Here is a 22,992-nt window from a genome sequence, read left to right as displayed (position 1 = left end):
CCATCGCATAACCACCTCAAATGAGTAAAATTATAAACTTCAATTTATTTCAGATAATAGTATGTGAGATTTGTCATGCGGCGTATCCCTCAAAATGTTGGTTGTTAGAGTAAAAGGACTTCTTTCCTAAAGCAGTAACACCACCACCCATGTGTGCATCATTTGACAGTAGCCTTGGTTCTTTACGTGCTTTCTCATTTGATCCTCACAACAACTGGGTGAGCCTGGTGCCGCTCTCAGCATTTTGGACCTTTAGAGATGCAGCTCCGAGAGGTTGTAACTGGCTCAAGTGGCCAAGGGTCACATGGCGGTAGGAAACACAGCTGTGACCAAAACCTAGGCCTTCTCGCTCCAACCCTAGTGCTCATTCCGCTACACAATGCATGACACTCTGTGAGTTATCAGTACTTTATGAGAAACATTATTAATATGTGTAACAGTAATATAAATACAACATTCTTAAAAAATCACGAAGTGCCAAGGACAAACTGTAATTGCAGCAATAAACACCACTGTAAAGTGAGCTAAGGAATGATTTCATGATAAATCAAGGAAGAAAGAATAATGAATAGGGAAGTGCCAGATATCAGCCCAACCACGACCAGGGAGGAATTTCATCACGACTCGCTGTCCACAGCCAGTCCGTCTCCAGAGAGCTCTGCGGGCCCCACACAGCAACTCCAATGAGCCGAGACTAAAGCAGAGGGAAAGACCTTTCCCCAGGACTGGGATGATCAAATACCGATACGGATGGCCGTGTTTCAAGATCACTTGGCAAAGAAGGCCCTGATGAAATGGGAGACTGCACTCGAGGAGGGAGCCTTGAGCAACGCAGCCCCAGGAACAGGCTCCTGAGGTATCCAGTGAAGCCCTGGCAGCTCCCACTGCTCTTTTTCATGCCCAGGGGGAACCAACGTGGGGCGACCACTATGTACTGAGTGTGCAGTGAAGAAATGTACCAGGTCCCCTGAAAAGTCTTAACTCTTTATCTGTTGACAATGTTCTTTTCACAATTTTCGCCCCCCCAACTTTGCCCTGAAAAGTACACTAGTTGTTAAAGACGGTACCTTTCACTCCAAATGTCGGTCCTTGGGAAGGCTGCCTCAAGCAGGCAAAGGAGTTGACATTCAGGTGTGCGGTCAGAGCCTGCACAAGCCCAATGGTGACTGTGCTCTTCCCTTCTCCAAGAGGGGTGGGCGTGATCCTGAGTTCAGGGGGAGAAAAGTGAATCTTATAATATTTCCCAGACAACCTATGCAAAACCAGCCTAGGACACCAGAATCAAATCTGAGGGTGCTCATTCCAAAATGCACTCCATAATTTAATTTTCTCGGGCTATTATGGTCTACCTACATCACACAGGACAGGCATAAGCTAAAGTCAAGATACAGACACACCTTTAATTACCAAGAGACCAAAAAAGGAAAAGTTATTGGGCAGTGCTAATAACAGCCTCAATTTCAACAAAGGCCATAAAACCATCCGTGAAAATGGTTTAAATAATTCAGCTGATGGTGGGGCATTTCTTGCTGATGAGTATATAGCACTTGTTCTTCCTGAGCCATTTACTGGGGCAGGGTGTGGGCACAGGGCCTATGGTGTGGGGACAGGGCCTAGCTCAACGGTCCTTGGGTGAGTAGGGCACTGCCAGACTCAGGATTAGAAGGGACCCTAAAGTCCCCACTTGTCCTTCTCCTTCCAGATATCCCTGCCCAGGGCTTCTCCCTGCCATGCTTGAACACAGATAGTGATAAGGTCATGACCTCTGGGGTGGCCCACTCATTTCCGGACAGCTGTCACAGTTCGAAAGTTCTTTGTTCTAAAGAGAAGGCATCTGCATTCTTGTTGTGTCCTAGCTCTTTGAGTCCTACACATTAAGCCTGATCCGTTTCCATATGACAGTCCTTCAAATATTCAAAAAGTCCACAGGCCCTGTGCATACTACGGTGGAAACTTCTGCTCTTGAGAAGCTTATTGTTGATGACAACACTTTGCAAAACCAAATGTTCCCATGTTCATAACATCACAATATTAGGTGTTGAAGAGAGCCTATTACATTAGCAAGTAAGGCCTCATAAAATTGTTCTTTAGTACACCATCAGCATCGTTAAAAAATTTTTTTTTTCACTCTTTAAAGTTTTATTTCACTAACTTCAGGCCAAATTCCCACAACTGTGTTCTGGTCAATTTACTATCCTTGCTTGGCTTCCCCAAATGGTGTACCAAAAGATTTGTGGGGTAGGGAGAAGAGACCACTTTAAGAAGCACTGCATTTACTCATCTTCCACAAGGCAACAGAGTTGGGCATCTGATTGTTCAACAAAACAAAGCTTTAATAGCATCCAGGAGGGCAGACAGGCAAACCACGCTGTAGACACTCTTCTATTTGTCAAAATCAGACCAGAGAAAACCTACTCCACACAGACATAATAGATATTGATATTCATCTTTTCTTTTTCTGTTGCCGCAACATTTTTCTTCTTTTAATGATCATATCATGTAGTTTCTCAAGTCCTTCCTTTAGGCCATCTCCTATGATTGCACAGGTAGGCTGCAAATGCCAAGGAGTTGATGAGCTCAGTTCACCCATTGCTAACAATTTCTCAATTTCTGAAAGAGACAATGAGTTCTTCAAGTCTTGTTTGTTAGCAACTATAAGTACAGGGACTCCTTGATTTTCTGATATCCTAGTTATTTTGTGAAGTTCAATGTTGGCTTCTTCCATCCTTTCGACATCAACAGAGTCTACAACAAATACAATGCCATCTGTGCATCTGGTATATGACTTTCACAGTGGCCTTAATTTCTCCTTACCACCTACATCCCAGAAGTGAAAAGTTTTAGAATTTCCCAAGGTTACCTTAATTTTCTCAGTGTTAAATCCTTTGGTAGGTATGGTATTTACAAATTCATTGAACTGCAGCCTGTATGAGACAGTTGTCTTTCCAGCACAGTCCAAACCCAGAATAACAATGTGGAAGGACTGAAATGAAGGCAGGTTGGACAGGATAGAAGTCTGGTCTGATAGCCCATTCCCCATTTCCAGGTGCAAATAAATGTCCCAAATTGAAATGCTTTTCTCTTCTTGCTTTAGAATTTCTCTTGGTAGCTGATCCAGCTGTAAGACTGCTCCCGATCTGGAGTTTGGGTCCAAATGAGAAAGCATTGGCAGGCATTTCTACGAGGGATAAGCACCCCACGTCCTTCCAGCTTAGCTCTCAAGCATCGTTAAAAATTTTAAAGGCTGTCATTTGGGTTTACAATTTGGTCTTCCATGAGTTACTGTCAGCCATGTTGTCAAGGATACTCAACCACAACAAATCTAATAGAGTTTTCTGATCTACAAAACCTAAGGATGTAACCACAAAGAAAGAATGTCTTTAGAGGCATCATCATACCCTGCAATTCCATGAGTCATTCATTCAGCAAATATTTAGCAAGTACTGCTATGTACCAGGCACTGAGCTGGACCCTGGGGACAAAATGATGATCCAGTCAGACTTCATCTCTATCCTCATGAGCTTCCAGCTGATCTGAATATATCAGCAATTACGATAAATGTGACAAACACTAAGACAGGGAAATAGGGCAGTCAGACTGAATTATGAGGGTACATGGAAAAAGGATCTAACTAGATTTGAACATCTGGGAATGTTTCCTGTAGGAAGTAACATCTTAGGTGAGACCTGGAAAATTAATAAATGTTAACCAGATAAAACTGAGAGTGGATTGGGGCAGTTAATAGGAGAGGTGCTATGCTTCATATTTATGGGGTTAATTATTTGTACCCTCACTTGATAGATGAGGAAACTGAGGCACAGAGTGTAAGCAACTGCCGACAGTCATACAGCTAGTAAGCAGTAGAGCTGGGAGGCAAAGCTAGCCATCTGACTTAACCAGGTTCTCCATGGATGGAAATCATAACTATAATTAGCCATTTAAAGCATGGAATGGGTAAGATCACCCAAGGACAGTGCACCGAGTGAGAAAAGGGATAAGGACAGAAGAGTTAAGCACATTTGCTTGTAATGAGTTGTCAGAAGAAGAGAGTCCAAAAGGAAACTAGGAAGGCATAGTATAAAATAAGAGAACCCGGCTGTGTGCAGTGGTTCATGCTTGTAATCCTAGCACTTTGGGAGGCCAAGGTAAAAGGATTGCTTGAGCTAGGGAGTTTGAGACCAGCCTGGGCAATATAGTGAGACCCTGTCTCTAAAAACAAAAAAATAAGAGGACCCTGGAGAAGAAGGCAGAACATGACAGGAAGTCTCAGAAGGAGGCCAAGGATGAGACTGTTTCCAGAACAGGAAAGTCAAACGCCACTGAGGCAGGAAGCAGGATGAGGACCAAGAGTGGTCGGTGGATTCAGCAACAAGGAGGTCACTGGTACCCGCTATGGCCAGGAGCTGGTGAGCCTATCCTGACACCGCTGCATGGAGAAACCTAAGACTCCTGAAGCCACACGACCCTAGCTTATCAGTCACCTCTGCATCTGTCTAAATAGCAGATTTGCAGTGGGGTCAACGTGAAGACTGAAAGTTATACAAAGATATTAATACTTCTGCTTGGAGTCAACTTTCTGTTTTCTTGGATACAACATCAATAAGGGCAGTTAAAAGCCCACAGGCATTACAATCTTAGAAGAGCCTGTAAAGAAACGGTGGCATCAAATATGGTGTCATTTAAGTACCGTACTGAGCATTTGGTGTTTGCAAAGGACTAAGTGGTTTACCTAAATTGTGTTACATGAAGGATTACATTTTCATTCCCAAGGATATGCTAGCATAGCTGCCCAAGAAAGCCAAAAGCAGACACGCCCAGAGATGACCTCCTCAAAACTCCAGCTAACCATCCAATTCTTAATTAGAAACATAGGACTGCTCAGCTTTCCGCCAACTAATACAGTTCGGGAAAATCACAAAGTAGGAAGTATTTATTGGGAGCAATAAAAGGAGAGCTACAATAAAAAAGCTTATTTCACCTCCTTCCTGCGTTTGGTATCAAAATTTGGTTTAGTTTTTCCCCCAGTATCTTTAGCTCAGATTCCAAATCATCAACGGCGATATACAAAAGAATGAGCACCAAGGTAATCTAATTTCTCTTTCTTTCTTTCTCTCTTTTCCTTCCTTCCTTCCTTCTTTCCTTAAGGTAATCTAATTTCTCTTTCTTTCTCTCTCCTTCCTTCCTTCCTTCCTTCCTCCCTCCCTTCCTCCCTTCCTTCCTTTCTTTCTCTTTTTTTTTTTTTGGAGACACGTGGAGTTTCGCTCTTGTTGCCCAGGCTGGAGTGCAGTGGCGCAATCTCAGCTCACTGCAATCTCTGCCTCCCAGGTTCAAGCAATTCTCCTGCCTCAGCCTCCTGAGTAGCTGGGACTACAGGCACGTCATCACACCTGGCTAATTTTTGTATTTTTAGTAGAGACGGGGTTTCACCTTGTTGGCCAGGCTGGTCTCAAACTCCTGACCTTGTGATCCGCCCACCTCAGCCTCCCAAAGTGCTGGGATTACAGGCGTGAGCCACCGTGCCCAGCCCTCTAATTTCTTTTTCTATGGGAGCTTAGAATTCATAGAGATGGAACTGTGATTTTTGTTCATTACCTTCCTCCACTTCTCCCGGCAGATTTCTGTACCCCCTCTCTGATATCTAGAGCATTGATTATATGATTATTCTAGAATTTTTCAGATGGCTTCATGATAAGCATTCTGACATGCCTGTCTCGCCTACCAGGCCACACACTTGTTGAGGTAAAGGACAATGCTCACCCTCTTTGCACCCCTATCACATCACCTGTTCAGGGCACAGAACAGCAAAAAAGGGTTGACAATGGAATGATGCTTTTTTTTTTTTTTTTTTGAGATGGAGTCTCACTCTGTTGCCCAGGCTGGAGTGCAATGGTGTGATCTCTGCTCATTGCAACCTCCACCTCCTGGGCTCAAGCAATTCTCTTGCCTCACCCTCTCGAGTAGCTGGGATTACAGGCACCCATCACCATGCCCAGCTAATTTTTGTATTTTTAGTAGAAATAGGGTTTCACCATGTTGGCCAGGCTGGTCTCGAACTCCTGACCTCAAATGATCTGCCCGCCTCGGCCTCCCAAAGGGCTGGCATTACAGGCGTGAGCCACCATGCCCTGCCAGAATGATGTCTTTTTAAAGATGAGTATTATTTATTGGCAGTTACAGTAAAAATTGTCAAAGTACCTGTGACCATTTGGACACAATCTGAAAAGAAGTTTATAATTTACTCAAAGGTCAAAAAGATGGCTTATCCAGAGAGAAGTGGTAAAACTTTAAACTATTCTTAAGACCCAGAATCTTGTTGAATAGCACCACTGCCATTAGCCATGGGCCTCACCATGCACTCCAAAACTACATGCTCAAGTAGCATATGAACATAAATCATCCATCCCAGGCATCTTTAGGGTCTAGGGGCTTTTTAAGCCTTTTATTATCTAACAATAAACCCCACGGTGCATTTGGTTATGTTTCTCATTACACTTGACTTAGGTAAACGGTTCAAAGGCCCTGTGGGAAGTGGTTTCTTCTAAATACCTCTGTTTCGTTCTGGAAGTAGCACAAATAAAAGAAAATCTCACAGATATTTAAATGGTTACTCAAGGCAGAAAAGCCAAATCTTAGAAAAGTCAGATTATTTTTACGTTGTACCAAAATAAAGGGTTGAAACATTTTTTAAAAATCCAATCAGGTATTTGGCCCTCTGCAGAAGAAAAAAAAAAAAAAAAAAAAGATGAAATGATGTGAATGATTCAAATTTTTCTTTAATGTGAAATTCAGTCTATTCCCAGATCAGTTTGGGCTGCTTTTTTAGCTGCTCTGTCCAACCAATTCAGGGAAATTCTAGAAACTTCTGCACAGAAATGGGTGCAGGCCTGATGGAGACTGAGATTCAAATGCCCTGCAGCTGCACTCCAAGTCAAGTTCTCAAAATTCCTTTTCATTAGTGTAACTGGGAAAATATGTAAAACTCATGAGTCCCTAAGATTCTTTTGGCATATTTCCCTGAACAATTCCCAATACTTTTCACTTTGTCAGGCAAAGCAAATAAAGTGATGTGTAGGTGTAAATACCATGCGATATGTAGTTGATGAAATGCAGATGATTCTGACTGAATAAGAAATTCTAAAGTTTAAAGAATGGCTTTTTAAAAGAATTAATCTGTTCTGCATTTGAGTTAATAATAATAGAAGATTTTAAAAAATCTCTTTGTTTTATATTTTAATCCCATTGCTGATATATTTAAATCACATTTCTATATAAATTCATACATGTAATAACAAATATATTGTTATTTCGTTTTATTTAAAAATTACTTGGGCATTTGAATTCTTCTAAAGCATGGAAAAAGATTTATGTTACAGTGTTCAGAGAAAAAGGCAGGACAAAAATGATATTTATAGTATGATCTTAATGTGTAAAAAGATGAATGTATAAATAAAATATTGAGTTATGAGAGACCTAGTTATCCGCTTTTTACTTTTCTTTATGTTAAATTTTTTACAATAAGCTAATATTATTTTCAGAATTAGAAAAGACTTTTAGAAAAAGGAAATACTTCTCCATTTAATGGAGGGGTCATTTATATTTTTAAAGAAGTTGCAATAGTGCATATAATGGTTTGATAATGTCATTTCCCTCTAACGGCTGACCTGGTCAAATGTAAAAATATGAAGATGATTTTTATTTCAAATTGGCTTTTCACTTTAGATTACAAATGTTGCTTTAAACCAGTGCTGCTTTTTGCTGTTTGTTTGTATTTTTTAAAGATGGGGTCTTGCTATGCAGCTCAGGCTGGTCTTGAACTCCTGGCCTCAAGTGATCCACCCACCTCAGTCTCCAGAGTAACTGGGTTATAGGCACAACCCATCATGCCAGGCCCACTTTAGGCTATCGATAAAATAGTTGCCTGTGACCTAAACTGATATCAATATTCAGCTATTAAAGGATTAGATACTGATGACAGTTTACAGCCCTAAAAAATATATCATTTGTTGTGTTGGGGAGAAGGGGCTGTTAATTCTTCCCTTATAGAATCCAGTGTGGCTATTTCCTAAAAATCTTCAAGCTCTGCCACAAATACATACATATATCATAATCTTACCAGCACGGTTATTTTTTTCCAATATAGTTAAAAAAAAAGAGACAGGCCATTTAATTTTTGTTCCTTCAAAGGTCTTTGTTAGGTAAAGAAACTTAAATCAGAATTTCAGAAAAAGAATTGTTGATCCCTTGGTGTTTAATCTGTTCTTGAAAATTCATCTTTAATCTTCTTTTCTATTTACAACATGGCAGGCCAATTTCAGCTTGATTATACATATTAATGCTAGCAAAAAGCCAGCGTGGAGAAATGTTCTACTGGCCATGGACCGCACTGGCTGTAACCCCAGGCAGCCATGCTAGCCAGCATTCTCCAGCATGAGGCTGGAGGCCCAGCTTTGTTTACAATTAAGGAACCTGACAACAATATCATCACAGCTTTGTTTTAGAAGTATCAGTTTTGTGTTCCAAGCTAAGGTCAGGGCCATCCATATCTGGATTTCTGATTTTATTGACAAGCCCAAAATGAAGTAAAGCAGAGGGACTGGATAAGAAAATCTGCTGCAGGATTCTTCCTTCATAAACAGACAACACATCCTACCAAGTTTTCCTTAAGTGTTCCTATCTAAACAGGGTGAGAAAGCCTGCAAACCCACCTACCAAGATCACCCGAAGCCTGGAAGAAAGGAACCAATTCCACAAATCAAATGCTTTTTCAAGGTCTTAATGGCCAAGAGTCTGTTTATTAATTGCAGACAAATATGCATCAAGCATACTGCCATAAAACAACCCTGACTAAACTGTGCCCTAAACTCAGAGACCCTGGAGCCAATCTAACCAGAGGCAGCTCCTTGCAGGGTCCGGGCTCAGAGGGTGCCTGTAGGTGGAGCCAACCCCTCTCCTCAGCCAGGAACTTTCCCACACTTGATTATGGGGACATTAAGTTTGGGGTTCTAGGTTGGAAAGGGGCTCAGGAATCTAACTGCAGTGAGCCTGGAAGCCTGAGGGAGAAGGGTGAAGCCACAGGCAACCAAGGTGTGGAGCAAAGGATGAATTCCTTACAACGCCAACTGCTGAGGGATTCTGAGAGGCCCTGGCTGTCTGTCCCTCCTACAAAAAAGCTACAGAAGCTGGGCACGATGGCTCACACCTGTAATTCTAGCACTTTGGGAGCAGGAGGTGGGCGGACCACTTGAGGCCAGGAGTTCAAGGCCAGCCTGGCTAATGTGGCGAAACCCCGTCTCTATAAAAATACAAAAATAGTTAGCCAGGCGTGGGGGTGCATGCCTGGAATCCCAGCTACTTGGGAAGCTGAGGCACAAGAATTGCTTGAACCCAGGGGGCGGAGGTTGCAGTGAGCCAAAATCGCACCAGTGCACTCCAGCCTGGGTGACTTCATCTCAAAAAAAAAAAAAAAAAAAGAAAAAAGAAAAGCTACACAAAGAGAAGGAGAAAGAGGAGGAGAGGAAAGTGGGAAAGGAGGAGGGAAAAGGGATTTGAAGAAATCACTATATCATTAAAGAGGTGATTTTTTTTTTTTTTTTTTTGAGACAGTCTTGCTCTGTCGCCCAGGCTGGAGTGCAGTGGTGTGATCTTGGCTCACCGCAAGCTGCGCCTCCCAGGTTCACGCCATTCTCCTGCCTCAGCCTCCTGAGTAGCTGGGACTACAGGTGTCTGCCACCATGCCTGGCTAATTTTTTTGTATTTTTAGTAGAGACGGGGTTTCACCATGTTAGCCAGGATGGTCTCAATCTCCTGACCTCATAATCCACCTGCCTCGGCCTCCCAAAGAGCTGGGATTACAGGTGTGAGCCACTGCGCTTGGCCTGTTTTGGATAATATTTTTGCTTTATTTGTAGTTATAAATAATTGAACTAACTTCTGGGGATTTTTCCTAAGGAGATGATTAAACAGATGCACAAATCCACATGCCCAAGGTTGTTAATTCTAGCAGTTTAAAATGGCAAAAATTGGGAACACTTTAATTGCCCATCAATAGAAAATTGGTCAAATAAGTTGTGGAACATCCCTATTCTATGTTCATATTATTTTTCTGCATCAGTGCACTTGGACAATTAGAAACACTCAGAACTACCAGGGTAGCACTTACTGATGGAACTAGAGGTGCCAGAAGATGTGTAAGATGGGATCTCCACCCTCATCCTGGGCATTTTGCTACTCCCCCAGCCCCTGCTTCCCCAACACGTTTAAGAATCTGGGATGTGGTCAGGTGTGGTGGCTCACGCCTGTAATCCCAGCACTTTGGGATGCCAAGGTGGGTGGATCACTTGAGGTCAGGAGTTCGAGAAAAACCTGGCCAACATGGTGAAACCCCATCTCGACTAAAAATACAAAAATTAGCTGGGCATGGTGGCACATGCCTGTAATCCCAGCTACTCGGGAGGGTGAGGCAGGAGAATCACTTGAACCTGGGAGGCAGAGGTTGCAGTGAGCCGAGATCACGCCACTGCACTCCAGTCTTGGCAACAGAGCAAGACTCTGTCTCAAAAAAAAAAAAAAAGAATCTGGGATGTGAGTGATGGAATGTTATGTTGTCATGAAAAATGGTGACATAGCTCAATATTCACTCACATGGAGCTCAGTATGCCACATATGCTTGAATAATCAGGTTGCTTACAGAATAGCATGCGAGTATGACCTCAGGGCTGAGAGACTCTATCAGCATCAAAACAGTCCTCGCAGGTCAACAGTTGTTTCCTCTGAGTGCTTGGGTTTGGGATGTTTTACTTTTTCCCTTCTGTTTTCTGAATTTTTAGAATATTTCTACAATGAAACTACATTGTTTTTATAACCAGAAAGAGAAATAAAGAAAAAAGCACTTACATTAATAATTAAATATGTAAAAACAAAGTTACCTAGGAGTCAATTCCAACTACAAGAAATGTCTCTGCCTGACAAATAGATTTTGTGCCTGAAGCCTTGTATACATCATAAGCAATAGTCACTGAAATGAAATTTGAAGGCAACAAAGGAATTTATATGGTCTCATGATGTTCCCTCAGGTCACACTGAATAAATATTTGAAATCCCTTGCTTTCTATCATCTTTTCAGCTAGTGAATGTACTTCTTTAAAAAGAAGGGGAAAAAGGCAAACACTCCTTTTCACAAAAACTATGAATTTGTCTTTTATAAAATAACCAACACAAATGAAAATGGCCCAACATTAGTTTTGAAATGCAGAAAAAGGGAAATAATGAGCTTTTGTAATGTGAATATATAAGTAAGATCAAGGATATTAACAGGAAAACATGTTTCATATGATTATCTGTATCTTTTCCACGAAAATATTTCAAGTAGAACGCACAAAACAAACTGCTCAGTTCAAAATACTTTACTTTCAATTCCTATTTTGATTTTTATAATGAAAAATGAAATTCAAAAAGCCAAAGGGGAGCAGGGGTAATAACAACATAATATGAGAAACAAAGATAAAGCACTGCAACTTGTTTGACTTTATATTTTGTAGAGTTGACTAATTTGCTCTGCACTGAAAATAAAAACTTATCTCACACCAAATAAAGAAATGCCAAATGAAATGGACAAAATGTCAAATGTGAGAATAGGATGGATTGAGGGGTACGAGGACAGAGATAAATAGGTAAGAGTTTTGTAAATATGTCTGCTTGGTCAAGTAGATGTTAGACGGTGTCTTACCCAGCAACTAAGATGTATTTTCCATCTGCTTGATCCTTTAACCTTTCCAGCACAGACAAACGTACTTTGGCTTTGCTTTTGCCATAGATTTCAATTTCATCTGCAAGCAATCCAATCTCCTTGGCAAGGACATCCACAGCTTTTGGAGTTTGTCCTCTTGAAATCTCAATGTCACTGAGGGGAAAGACAACACGAAAGAGAGAGAAGGCTTCTCAGCTTAGGTGGTCGCAACTGGAGTGAAAATAGCCACATATCATGCCAACAATGAAATCAATGCAATTGCTTTGGGGTCCTTTCTCCCAGGCAGTAATAAGTACAACTGCTAATAATTAACATGTATGAGAAAATGGTGCATCATTTTAGAAATGCAACTCCAAAAAACTCACAAAGATCCTAGAATTGTGTCCAGGTGGAAGTATAACACCTATGGCATACAGACAAGAATTGTATATTATAATGTGTCCAAAACCCTCCTGCAAGTGTGATTCGACTACAGAGCAAAATGCTCTGTATGGGCCATCATGATATTCACTAGCCATGAAGAGAGAGTCATTGCATAATAATCTCCGATCGGGCTGGCCACATGTTTCTCTTGGCTATTCAAAAATGTGAACATTACTATCACATTAGAGATTAAGTACAAAAAAAAGAAAAAAGAAAAAATGTAGACATGCTATTTGTTTTATCTGTGTCCACACTTCCCCTCTCTCTATTTACAGTCTAAAATCATATTTCAAAATGTTTTATTAATTACATAACTGTCGGTAAAAGGACCTAGTGCCCTGAGCCCAAGTTCAGACAGGAAATTGTAGGAACTCCAGAGAGTGACTGTGCACGTAACTGAACTCTTCTATTTCACTGGCCACCACTGCTCGTCTTACAGGAGTGGTCTGGATACCAGCATGTGTACTGCTGGACTCTTTCCTCTGGGGCTCATGTGCTCAGTCATTTCTTTGCTGAGGAGTCAGGCCCTTCATGTGTCTGAGAGTGAGAGATGGAAGGCACACCTGTTCCCCCCGCAGCAAGACTAACCCTGGGAAACCACGCGGCGGGGAACTGCCCTTGAAGGTTGCATCAGAGAGGACAGCTATTCCTTCACTCACCCCAGAACACTTATTTTTGTTGTGATCTGCCTCCTTGTGGTGGGCAGATCAACCCCCTCAGTGGACTTTAGTCAGCCCCTTGGCCCTGACTGTTTCTGTAGCTACTGTGGGCAATCTACCCTCAGTGTTCAGACCACCCTAGACTCTCCTCCAGGATCCTGTGGCGGCCTGACCTGGGGGTAAGAGGCAACAGCAAACACACCTCCACCCAGACTTCTCCAAAAGGCACCAGAGAAACTAGGAGTTCAGGTTATCCCCCCATGGGCCGCTGAGTATTCCTTTCCAGGCCTCCACCTATCTGATTTTTCCTTTCTAGCCTCCTACTTTGTTTTGCCTTCCTGGACATAATTTTTTTCTGTCTCTCTCTTCCCACAATCTCCTAAATTGAAGAGCTTAATCTTGAACAATGTGTAAGCTTTTGGCAGGCTGCAGTGGCTCACGCCTGTAATCCCAGCACTTTGGGAGGCCAAGGCGGGAGGATCACCTGAGTCCATGAGTTTGAGACCAGCCTGGCCAACATAGCAAAATCCCGTCTCTACTAAAAATACAAATAAATTAGCCAGGTGTGGTGGTGGCACCTGTAGTCCCAGCTACTCGGGAGGCCAAGGTAGGACAATCACTTGAACCTGGGAGGCAGAGGTTGAGGTGAGCTGAGATCGCACCACTGCATTCCAGCCTGGGGGACAGAACGAGACTGTCTCAAAAAACAAACAAACAAACAAACAAACCAAACAGGCCAGGCATAGTGGCTCATGCCTGTAAGCCCAGCACTTTGGGGGCACAGGAGGGCAGATCACTTGAGGTCAGGAGTTCGAGACCAGCCTGGCCAACATGGTGAAACCCTGTCTCTACTAAAAATACAAAAATTATCCAGATGTCCTCGCTTGAACTCAGGAAGTGAAGGTTACAATGAGCAGAGATGAAGCCACTGCACTCCAGCCTGGGCAACAGAGCAAGGCTCTGTCTCAAAAACAAAACAAAACAAACACCTGTAAGGTTTTCTCTTTACTAGCTAAAGAGTCATAGAGACACCATCGTGATTTTTTGGGTGATTTATAAACTACTCAGCCTGCTTCTCTTTGCCCAGTAGGTCTAGAAATCAATGATTTCAAAGTAAATTCTTCTTGGGGGAGAAAAGGATTTAATTATTTAACAAGAAGAATTTACTTTGAAACTTTGGTACACAATTTGGTGGAATCAATCTTAATCTTTTTTAGCACTTTGTAAGTAGAAATTATTGATTTGCTTTTAAAATCTAAGGTCTTGTAACAACAAAAATAACTCTAAAATAAGATATTTTATGAAACAGATTGCACAAGCCCCGGGATGATATTACAAAGAATAACATTCCTCATTGCAACTTACATAATTAATGAACAGAGAGCATAACTGAGATGTTTCGTCTATTGCAGGGATGAAAACATGTCCAGGAGGGTCACACCCTCCTGGTGGGTAGAACTGAACCAGGGTGTTCATCTGACTGCCCAAGGAAATGGAGTTCAATTCTATAAAGCAACTGGTTATCAGGTAAAAAATGAGTCAGGCCCAGTGCGGTGGCTCATGCTTGTAATCCCAGCACTTTGGTAGGCCGAGGCGGGTGGAACACCTGAGGTCAAGAGTTCAAGACCAGAGCAAGACTCTGTCTCAAAAAAAAGAAAAAGTGTCAGTTACTAGAGGGATTTGATCTCCTCGGCACTCTGTGCATCCCAACGTTGCTGGATGAGATTACCTAGGGATGCACACCTGGCATTATGCACACCTGGATAATGGGGTGGGGCCAATTCCTTGGAGTGGGACAGACACAGATGACCCATCATCAGGCTGGAAAATGCGGCTGTCTGGTTCAGACGTCATCCCTACCCAATCATTCTAAACCACAAGCTAAGACTATGACCTACAGTTTATATTTCCAAATTGATAGATAGACTATGTAGCTCAGACCTCATCAAAGAGCACTCTGAGGAAAATATCCACCTTGACGAGCACAGACTATCCTATCAGATCGTTCTGAAGAAAGGTGAGCTCAGTTCCCACGTGGAATAATGTTTGGTTTGGGCGGTCCTTTATCCCCAGAGTAGAAACCTATATGGCCCTTAAGACCAGGCAGATATATATGTGTTGGGCATTTCTGACACTGAAAAGCATATTCCAAATATTACATTACCATATTTTGTCAAATTTAAAACCATTACTTCATGGACCACTAAGAAGAAAAAACACTGCCAGGCCAGGCGTGGTGGTTCACGCCTGTAATCCCAGCACTTTGGCAGGCCGAGGTGGGCAGATCACCTGAGGTCAGGAGTTTGAGACCCGCTTGGCCAAAATGGCGAAACCCCCATCTCTACTAAAAATACAAAAATTAGCTGGGTGTGGTGGCGTGCACCTGTAATCTCAGCTACCCGGGAGGCTGAGGCAGGAGAATCGCTTGAACCTGGGAGGTAGAGGTTGCAGTGAGCTGAGATCGTGCCATTGCACTCCAGCCTGGGCAACAGAGCAAGACTCCATCTCAAAAAAAAAAGGGGGGAAAAAAACACTGCCATTAAATATAAGAAACATCATTGAAATTAATGTATATTAATTTAAAAACATCATTAAAAAACTGCCATTTAATATAGAAAACATCATTGAAACTAAAAAAAATGCCTTCTTAGAATTGACAGAACACAGTAATACATTCATTATGATTTAATTTTGGAGAATTTACAATAGAGAAAATAGGGTGGCAATTTAATGAACAGAGAAACTTATCTACCATCAAAACCACAGTACCATGAGTTGTGCTTCTCCCCCATGACTAACTGGGGCTAAGGCACTGTGCTGAGCTGACATCAGTGTAAATAAAACACCAGTGTTACCTTGGCACAGGGGAGAGAGGCTGAAGTTTCAAGCAGTGAAGTCTCCACCGCCTGTGCTGCTGTTCACGAAGCCATCTCCTTCCACTACTGACCATGTTCTTCAGCAGGGATAGAGAGGAAAACATGTTAGAATGGTAAAAGCTGACAGCGCACACATTTAAACCATGGAAATACTGTTTGTGGATGTTACAAAACAAGATTATCGAGTCGCACAATAAGCCAGGAGGATATTAGGAATATTTTTATTCACGTCTAACTAGGTTTGTAGGTTTTTCTTAAAAAGGAAAATGTGAAAACCACTAGTTAGATATACAACTATTCAATACCGCACTGAAGAATTTGATAATATTAAAAGAAGCTGCTCTGTTTCTTAAATATGCACGCATGAACTTGATGATCCAGCTTAATTCTATATTTCCCTTGCAGACTATTAGCTCTTCATACTTACAGCAATGAATCTGAGAATGTTTTTAAAAATGTACATCCAGGGTTATTTCAAGTCACAGGCCAGAACTTCTGACTATGTTCATTGTTTTTGTTAAATTTAAAAAAAAAAAAACAGAAAAATGTGAGAAAATACACTATTAAAAAATCCAGGTGTGGTGATGCGCACCTATAATCCCAGCTACTTGGGAGGCTGAGGTGGGAGGATTGTTTGAGCCCAGAAGTTTGAGGCTGCAGTGAGTCAAGATCACACCACTGCACTCCATCCTAGCTGAGATTCTGTCTCTTTAAAAATAAATGAATAAACAGGCCAGGTGAGGTGGCTCATGCCTGTAATCCCAGCACTTTGGGAGGCCGAGGTGGGCAGATCACTTGAGGTCAGGAATTCAAGACCAGCTTGGGCAACATGGTGAAACCCTGTCTCTATTAAAAATACACAAATTAGGCCGGGCGCAGGGGCTCACGCCTGTAATCCTCTTTGGGAGGCTGAGGTAGGCGGGATCAACCGAGGTTGGGAGTTCGAGACCAGCCTGACCAACATGGAGAAACCCCATCTCTACGAAAAATACAAAATTAGCTGGGCATGGTGGCGCACGCCTGTAATCCCAGCTACTCGGGAGGCTGAGGCAGGAGAATCACTTGAATCCAGGAGGCGGAGGTTGCAGTGAGCTGAGATTGCGCCATTGCACTCTAGCATGGGCAACAAGAGCAAAACCCCATCTCAAAAAAAACAAAAAATTAGCCAGGCGTGGTGGCATGTGCCTGTAATCCCAGCTACTCAGGAGGCTGAGGCAGGAGAATCACTTGATCCCAGGAGATGGAGGTTGCAGTGAGCCGAGATCGTGACATTACACTCCAGCCTGGGCAACAAGAGCAAAACTCCGTCTCAAAAAAAAAAAAAAAAAAAAAAAAAAATTAGCTGGGTGTGGTGGCATGTGCCTATAATACCAGCTACCTAGGAGGCTGAGGCAGGAGAATCGCTTGAACCTGGGAGGTGGAGGCTGCAGTGAGCCGAGATCGTGCCACTGCATTCCAGCCTGGGTGACACAGTGAGACCCCATCTCAAATAAATAAATAAATAAATAAATAAATAAATAAATAAATAGATTAAGTGTTCACAAAAGACATCATGTACATGGATAAACTTATACTGAATAGGCTCGTCATCCGATTTAGAAAAGAAAAATGAAGAAAATATAGGACTGCATGAATGATCAGCTTGGATGCCCAGCTTCCAAATACCATCCTTCTGTAGTTGGTATAAAAGAATAAGCAAATTGAATTACTGAGTAGTGTTATGTATGCATATAAATTATAAGTAAATGAAATAAAATTAAATAAAAATAAAATTTGGCTTTGATGGAAATGTAACTTATAATCCTTACAAAAATGTCTAATGACCCATTTTGAGGTAAAGAGTTTCAATTGTGTATTACCCTGTACATAAGAAAGAAATGAACTAAATGTCACTGCCAGAGGCCACCACTGCTGCAGGCTCCAGCACCATGCGAACACTCAGCTTATATGGTGGAACACTGATGACCTTTGCCTTTAGGTCACACAGGTGGTGGTGGTTTGAAAAAATGCCTCCAAATACTTTAATACTCCTGTCTTGAAGAAGTGAGGACAATTCTCCTTCTCTTGAATGTGAACTGCACTTAGTGATATACTTCTAACAAACAGGCTAAAAGGAAGTGGAGGCACATGAGGTTAGAGCCTAGGTCATCTACACTGCAGACTCCTCCTGGTTCCCTCCCTTGGATTGCTCATACTGGGGGAAGTTAGCTGCCACACTGTGAGCAGCCCTACAGAGAGGTGGACATGATGAGGAATCAAGGCATCCTGCTGATGTCCAATGAGGAATGAAATACACATGCCCACAGCCATGTGAGTATGCCATCTTGGAAACAGATCCTCCAGCCCCAGTCAACCCCTCAGATGACTGCAGCCCCAGCTGACATCTTCGCTTCAAATGCATGAGAGATCCTGAGCCCAAACAATTTGATATAGTTTGGATGTGGGTCCCTGCCCAAACCCCATCTTGAAATGTAATCCCCAGTGTTAGAGGTGGGGTCTGGTGGAGGGTGATGGGATCACAGGGGCTAGTTTCTCATGATGGTTTAGCATCATCCCCCTTGGTAGCGTCCTTGTGATAATGAGTGAGTTCTCATGAGATCTGGTCATTTAAAAGTATATAGCACCACCCCCTCACTCTCTGCTCCTGTTCCCGCCTTGTGAGATGCCTGCTTTCCCTTCACTTTCTGCCATTCTTGGAAGCTTGGTGAGGCCTCCCCAGAAGCAGATGCCTGTGTTATGCTTCCTGTAAGGCCTGCAGAACTGTGAGCCAGGTCAGGCGCAGTGGCTCATGCCTGTAATCCCAGCACTTTGGGAGGCCAAGGCTGGTGGATCACATGAGCCCAGGAGTTTGAGACCAGCCTGGCCAACATGGTGAAACCCTGTCTCTACTAAAAATACAAAAAATTAGCCAGGCGTGGTGGTGCGTGCCTGTAGTCCTGGCTACTCAGGAGGCTGAGGCATCAGAATCGCTTAAACCCAGGAGGTGGAGGTTGCAGTGAGCCAAGATCGCACCACTGCACTCCAGCCTGGGTGACAAAGCGAGACTCTGTCCCATGGGGAAAAAAAAAGAACCGTGAGCCAATTAAATCTGTTTTCTTTCTAAGTTAACCAGTCTCAGGTATTTTTTTTTTTTTCAGTCTCCCTCTGTCACCCAGGTTGGAGTTCAGTGGTGCAATCTCAGCTCACCACAACCCCTGTCTCCTGGGTTCAAGCGATCCTCCCGCTTTAGCCTACTGAGTAGCTGGTATTTCTTTATAGCAATGCAAGAATGGACTAACATACCACCTAATCTGTTAATCTACTGCCAAATCTCTGACTTGAAGAAACTGTGAGATAATAAATGCCTTGTTGCTTCAGTTGCTAAATTTTGGGATAATTGATTACACAGCACAAGATAACATACACAGTCCCCAGTATGGGTCCCTGCCCCACACTGCCATGTGATCATAGGCAACTCACTTCATTTTTCAAAATCACCATTTCTTCACTTATCAAATGGGCCTAACACTGTGTATGAAGTGTTTAACACCGTACCTGGTAAACAGAAACCACTTGCAAAATGTTAGCAACTATTAATCAAACTTCCAAACTCAAGATTCTCAGACAGCTATGTTGAACAAACCTGAATTCGCAGAGCTGCAGCAAGGAGAATCACATCACCTTCCTCAATGAGTCCACCAAAATGTATTCTCGGAGAGCCATACCCAACCTTCCCTGTAAAAAATTGGAGGGAAAAAAAGACTTTCAGCACACTGTCATTTCTAACCAATTGCTCCTTGTAAACAGCTAGCACACTGAATAATGGTCTCATTTTTCACCAAGGAAGTTAGGATGTTGGGGCATGGCTGCAGACTGGTCACCTCTGGCACAGGCTTGGGGCCCTCCATTGGGCCTGCTTCACATTTTGCATTAGAAAAATGGCCATCTGGCCGGGTGCAGTGGCACACCTGTAATCCTAGTACTTTGGGAGGCCGAGGCAGGTGGATCACCTGAGGTCAGGAGTTCAAGACCACCCTGGCCAACATGGCAAAACCCCATCTCTACTAAAAATACAAAAATCAGCTGGGCATGGTGGTGTGTACCTGTAGTCCCAGCTACTTGGGAGGCTGAGGCAGGAGAATCGCTTGAACCTGGAAGGTGGAGGTTGCAGTGAGCCAAGATCATGCCACTGCACTGCAACCTGGGTGACATAGCAAGACTCCATCAAAAAAAAAAAAAAAAAAGAGGCCATCTAAGCTATTAACCTGGGATAAATGGATTTAAAAAATATAATGAAGCACATCATGTGCTTTCAAAATCGTATCTCACACTGAGCCAGGAAGAAACATCTAGGCACACCGTCTCTTCACATGAGCCCAAGTATCATTCTGATTTTTAAATTATAGGATAATTAGAGATAGAAATAACAGCTCAAGAGAATTCACAGTGAACATTTAAAACATGTGGATGCAACATAGACTGCAGATTAGGCCACAGAATTCAGAGTCAGACTTGCATTAAAAGCATACGTCTTCCTCTTGCTAGAAATTGTGATGTTGGGCCTGTTAATTAATGTGAGTAATATCAACCTCCTAAAATTTTGTGAAAATGAAATATGATAAGGTATATAAAGTTCTTGGCATATAATATGTAGTTTAAACTATTAACATGAAAATAAGGCTCAGAAGAAAAGAACAGGGATATATATTCCACAGCATAATCTGTCAGAATGACTTCATATCCTAACCTTTAGATTTTTTTTTTGACACAGTGGGCTTCATCTTACTAGAAGGATCTAAATTTTTTTTTTTTTTTTTTGAGATAGAGTCTCTCTCTGTCACCCAGGCTGGAGTGCAGTGGCACGATCTCAGCTCACTGCAACCTCCGCCTTATTAGCAGCTGGGATTAAGGCACCTGCCAACACTCCCAGCTAATTTTTGTATTTTTAGTAGAGACAGGGTTTCACCATGTTGCCCAGGCTGGTCTCAAACTCCTGGCCTCAGTGATCTGCCCACCTCGGCCTCCCAAAATGCTGGGGTTATAGGTGCGAGCCACCGCGCCTGGCCTAGAAAGCTCTAAAATCTTTACTGTACAATACGTAGAAAAATAGAAGCACTTTCACTTGTGGATGCAAAGCGTGAGAAGGCAGATGAAAACACTCACAGGATAGACTGGTCAAAGTGTTACATGAAAGATCAGGCTTTTTTGATAATTTAAAAATTCTCTATCATAGAAGTGATAGAACCGGCCAGGCATGGTGGCTCCCGCCTGTAATCCCAGCAATTTGGGAGGCCAAGCCGGGCGGATCATCTGAGGTCGGCGGTGTAAGAACAGCCTGACCAACACGGAGAAACCCCGTCTCTACTAAAAATACAAAATTAGCCGGGCGTGGTGGCGCATGCCTGTAATCCCAGCTACTCAGGAGGCTGAGGCAGGAGAATCGCTTGAACCGGGAGGCAGAGGTTGCAGTGAGCCGAGATCGTGCCATTGCTCTCCAGCCTGGGCAACAAGAGCAAAACTCCACCTCAAAAAAAAAAAAAAAAAAAAGGGATAGAATCAATTTTCCATCAAAACTAAAAAATTGCATTTTAGGGTATTAACTTTAGAGATTACCTGATTATCAACATAGAAAGATGTTGATAAGAATTCTACTTCTGGAGGGGAGGAGCCAAGATGGCCAAATAGGGACAGCTCCGGTCTACAGCTCCCAGCGTGAGTGACGCAGAAGAAGGGTGATTTCTGCATTTCCATCTGAGGTACCAGGTTCATCTCATTAGGGAGTGCCAGACAGTGGGCGCAGGACAGTGGGTGCAGCGCGCCGTGCGCCAGCCAAAGCAGGGCGAGGCATTGCCTCACTTGGGAAGCGCAAGGGGTCAGGGAGTTCCCTTTCCTGGTCAAAGAAAGGGGTGACAGATGGCACCTGGAAAATCGGGTCACTCCCACCTGAATACTGCGCTTTTCCGACGGGCTTAGGAAACGGCGCACCAGGAGAATTATATCCCGCACCTGGCTCGGAGGGTCCTACACCCACGGAGTCTCGCTGATTGCTAGCACAGCAGTCTGAGATCAAACTGCAAGGCGGCAGCGAGGCTGGGGGAGGGGCGCCCGCCATTGCCCAGGCTTGCTTAGGTAAACAAAGCAGCCTGGAAGCTTGAACTGGGTGGAGCCCACCACAGCTCAAGGAGGCCTGCCTGCCTCTGCAGGCTCCACCTCTGGGGGCAGGGCACAGACAAACAAAAAGATAGCAGTAACCTCTGCAGACTTAAATGTCCCTGTCTGACAGCTTTGAAGAGAGCAGTGGTTCTCCCAGCACGCAGATGGAGATCTGAGAATGGGCAGACTGCCTCCTCAAGTGGGTCCCTGACCCCTGACCCCCGAGCAGCCTAACTGGGAGGCACCCCCCAGTAGGGGCAGACTGACACCTCACACAGCCGGGTACTCCTCTGAGACAAAACTTCCAGAGGAACGATCAGACAGCAGCATTCGCAATTCACGAAAATCCGCGGTTCTGCAGACACCGCTGCTGATACCCAGGCAAACAGGGTCTGGAGTGCACCTCTAGCAAACTCCAACAGACGTGCAGCTGAGGGTCCTGTCTGTTAAAAGGAAAACTAACAAACAGAAAGGACATCCACACCCAAAACCCATCTGTACATCACCATCATCAAAGACCAAAAGTAGATAAAACCACAAAGATGGGGAAAAAACAGAGCAGAAAAACTGGAAACTCTAAAAAGCAGAGTGCCTCTCCTCCTGCAAAGGAACACAGTTCCTCACCAGCAACGGAATAAAGCTGGACAGAGAATGACTTTGACAAGTTGACAGAAGAAGGCTTCAGACGATCAAACTACTCCGAGCTACAGGAGGAAATTCAAACCAAAGGCAAAGAAGTTGAAAACTTTGAAAAAAATTTAGATGAATGTATAACTAGAATAACCAATACAGAGAAGTGCTTAAAGTTGCTGATGGAGCTGAAAGCCAAGGCTCGAGAACTACATGAAGAATGCAGAAGCCTTAGGAGCCGATGCGATCAACTGGAAGAAAAGGGTATCAGTGATGGAAGATGAAATGAATGAAATGAAGCGAGAAGGGAAGTTTAGAGAAAAAAGAATAAAAAGAAACGAACAAAGCCTCCAAGAAATATGGGACTATGTGAAAAGACCAAATCTGCGTCTGATTGGTGTATCTGAAAGTGACGGGGAGAATGGAAACAAGTTGGAAAACACTCTGCAGGATATTATCCAGGAGAACTTCCCCAATCTAGCAAGGCAGGCCAACTTTCAGATTCAGGAAATACAGAGAACGCCAC

General features: G+C 43.1%; 1 protein-coding gene and 1 pseudogene across 6 annotated transcripts in view; both read right to left on the bottom strand.

Annotated features, from left to right (window-relative positions):
- The window catches only part of MTHFD1L (methylenetetrahydrofolate dehydrogenase (NADP+ dependent) 1 like), a 242,891-nt gene that overhangs the window by 166,238 nt on the left and 53,661 nt on the right, over nt 1–22,992 (bottom strand). For all 6 annotated transcript variants that reach the window (XM_054490722.2, XM_054490723.2, XM_063667113.1 and 3 more), the window contains exons 9-12: nt 19,327–19,418; nt 15,684–15,781; nt 11,726–11,899; nt 1,068–1,204 (exon numbers count right to left, since the gene is read on the bottom strand). In XM_054490722.2, coding sequence (XP_054346697.2) covers nt 1,068–1,204; nt 11,726–11,899; nt 15,684–15,781; nt 19,327–19,418 — 501 coding nt within the window. The remainder of the gene's footprint in view (nt 1–1,067; nt 1,205–11,725; nt 11,900–15,683; nt 15,782–19,326; nt 19,419–22,992) is intronic.
- Nucleotides 2,444–3,166, bottom strand: LOC129038126 (ADP-ribosylation factor-like protein 4A; annotated as a pseudogene).

Source organism: Pongo pygmaeus, chromosome 5 (genome assembly GCF_028885625.2).
Source record: "Pongo pygmaeus isolate AG05252 chromosome 5, NHGRI_mPonPyg2-v2.0_pri, whole genome shotgun sequence".
NCBI lineage: Eukaryota > Metazoa > Chordata > Mammalia > Primates > Hominidae > Pongo > Pongo pygmaeus.
The sequence above is the reverse complement of the archived record's forward strand: the minus strand, read 5'-3'. Positions and strand labels throughout refer to the sequence as shown.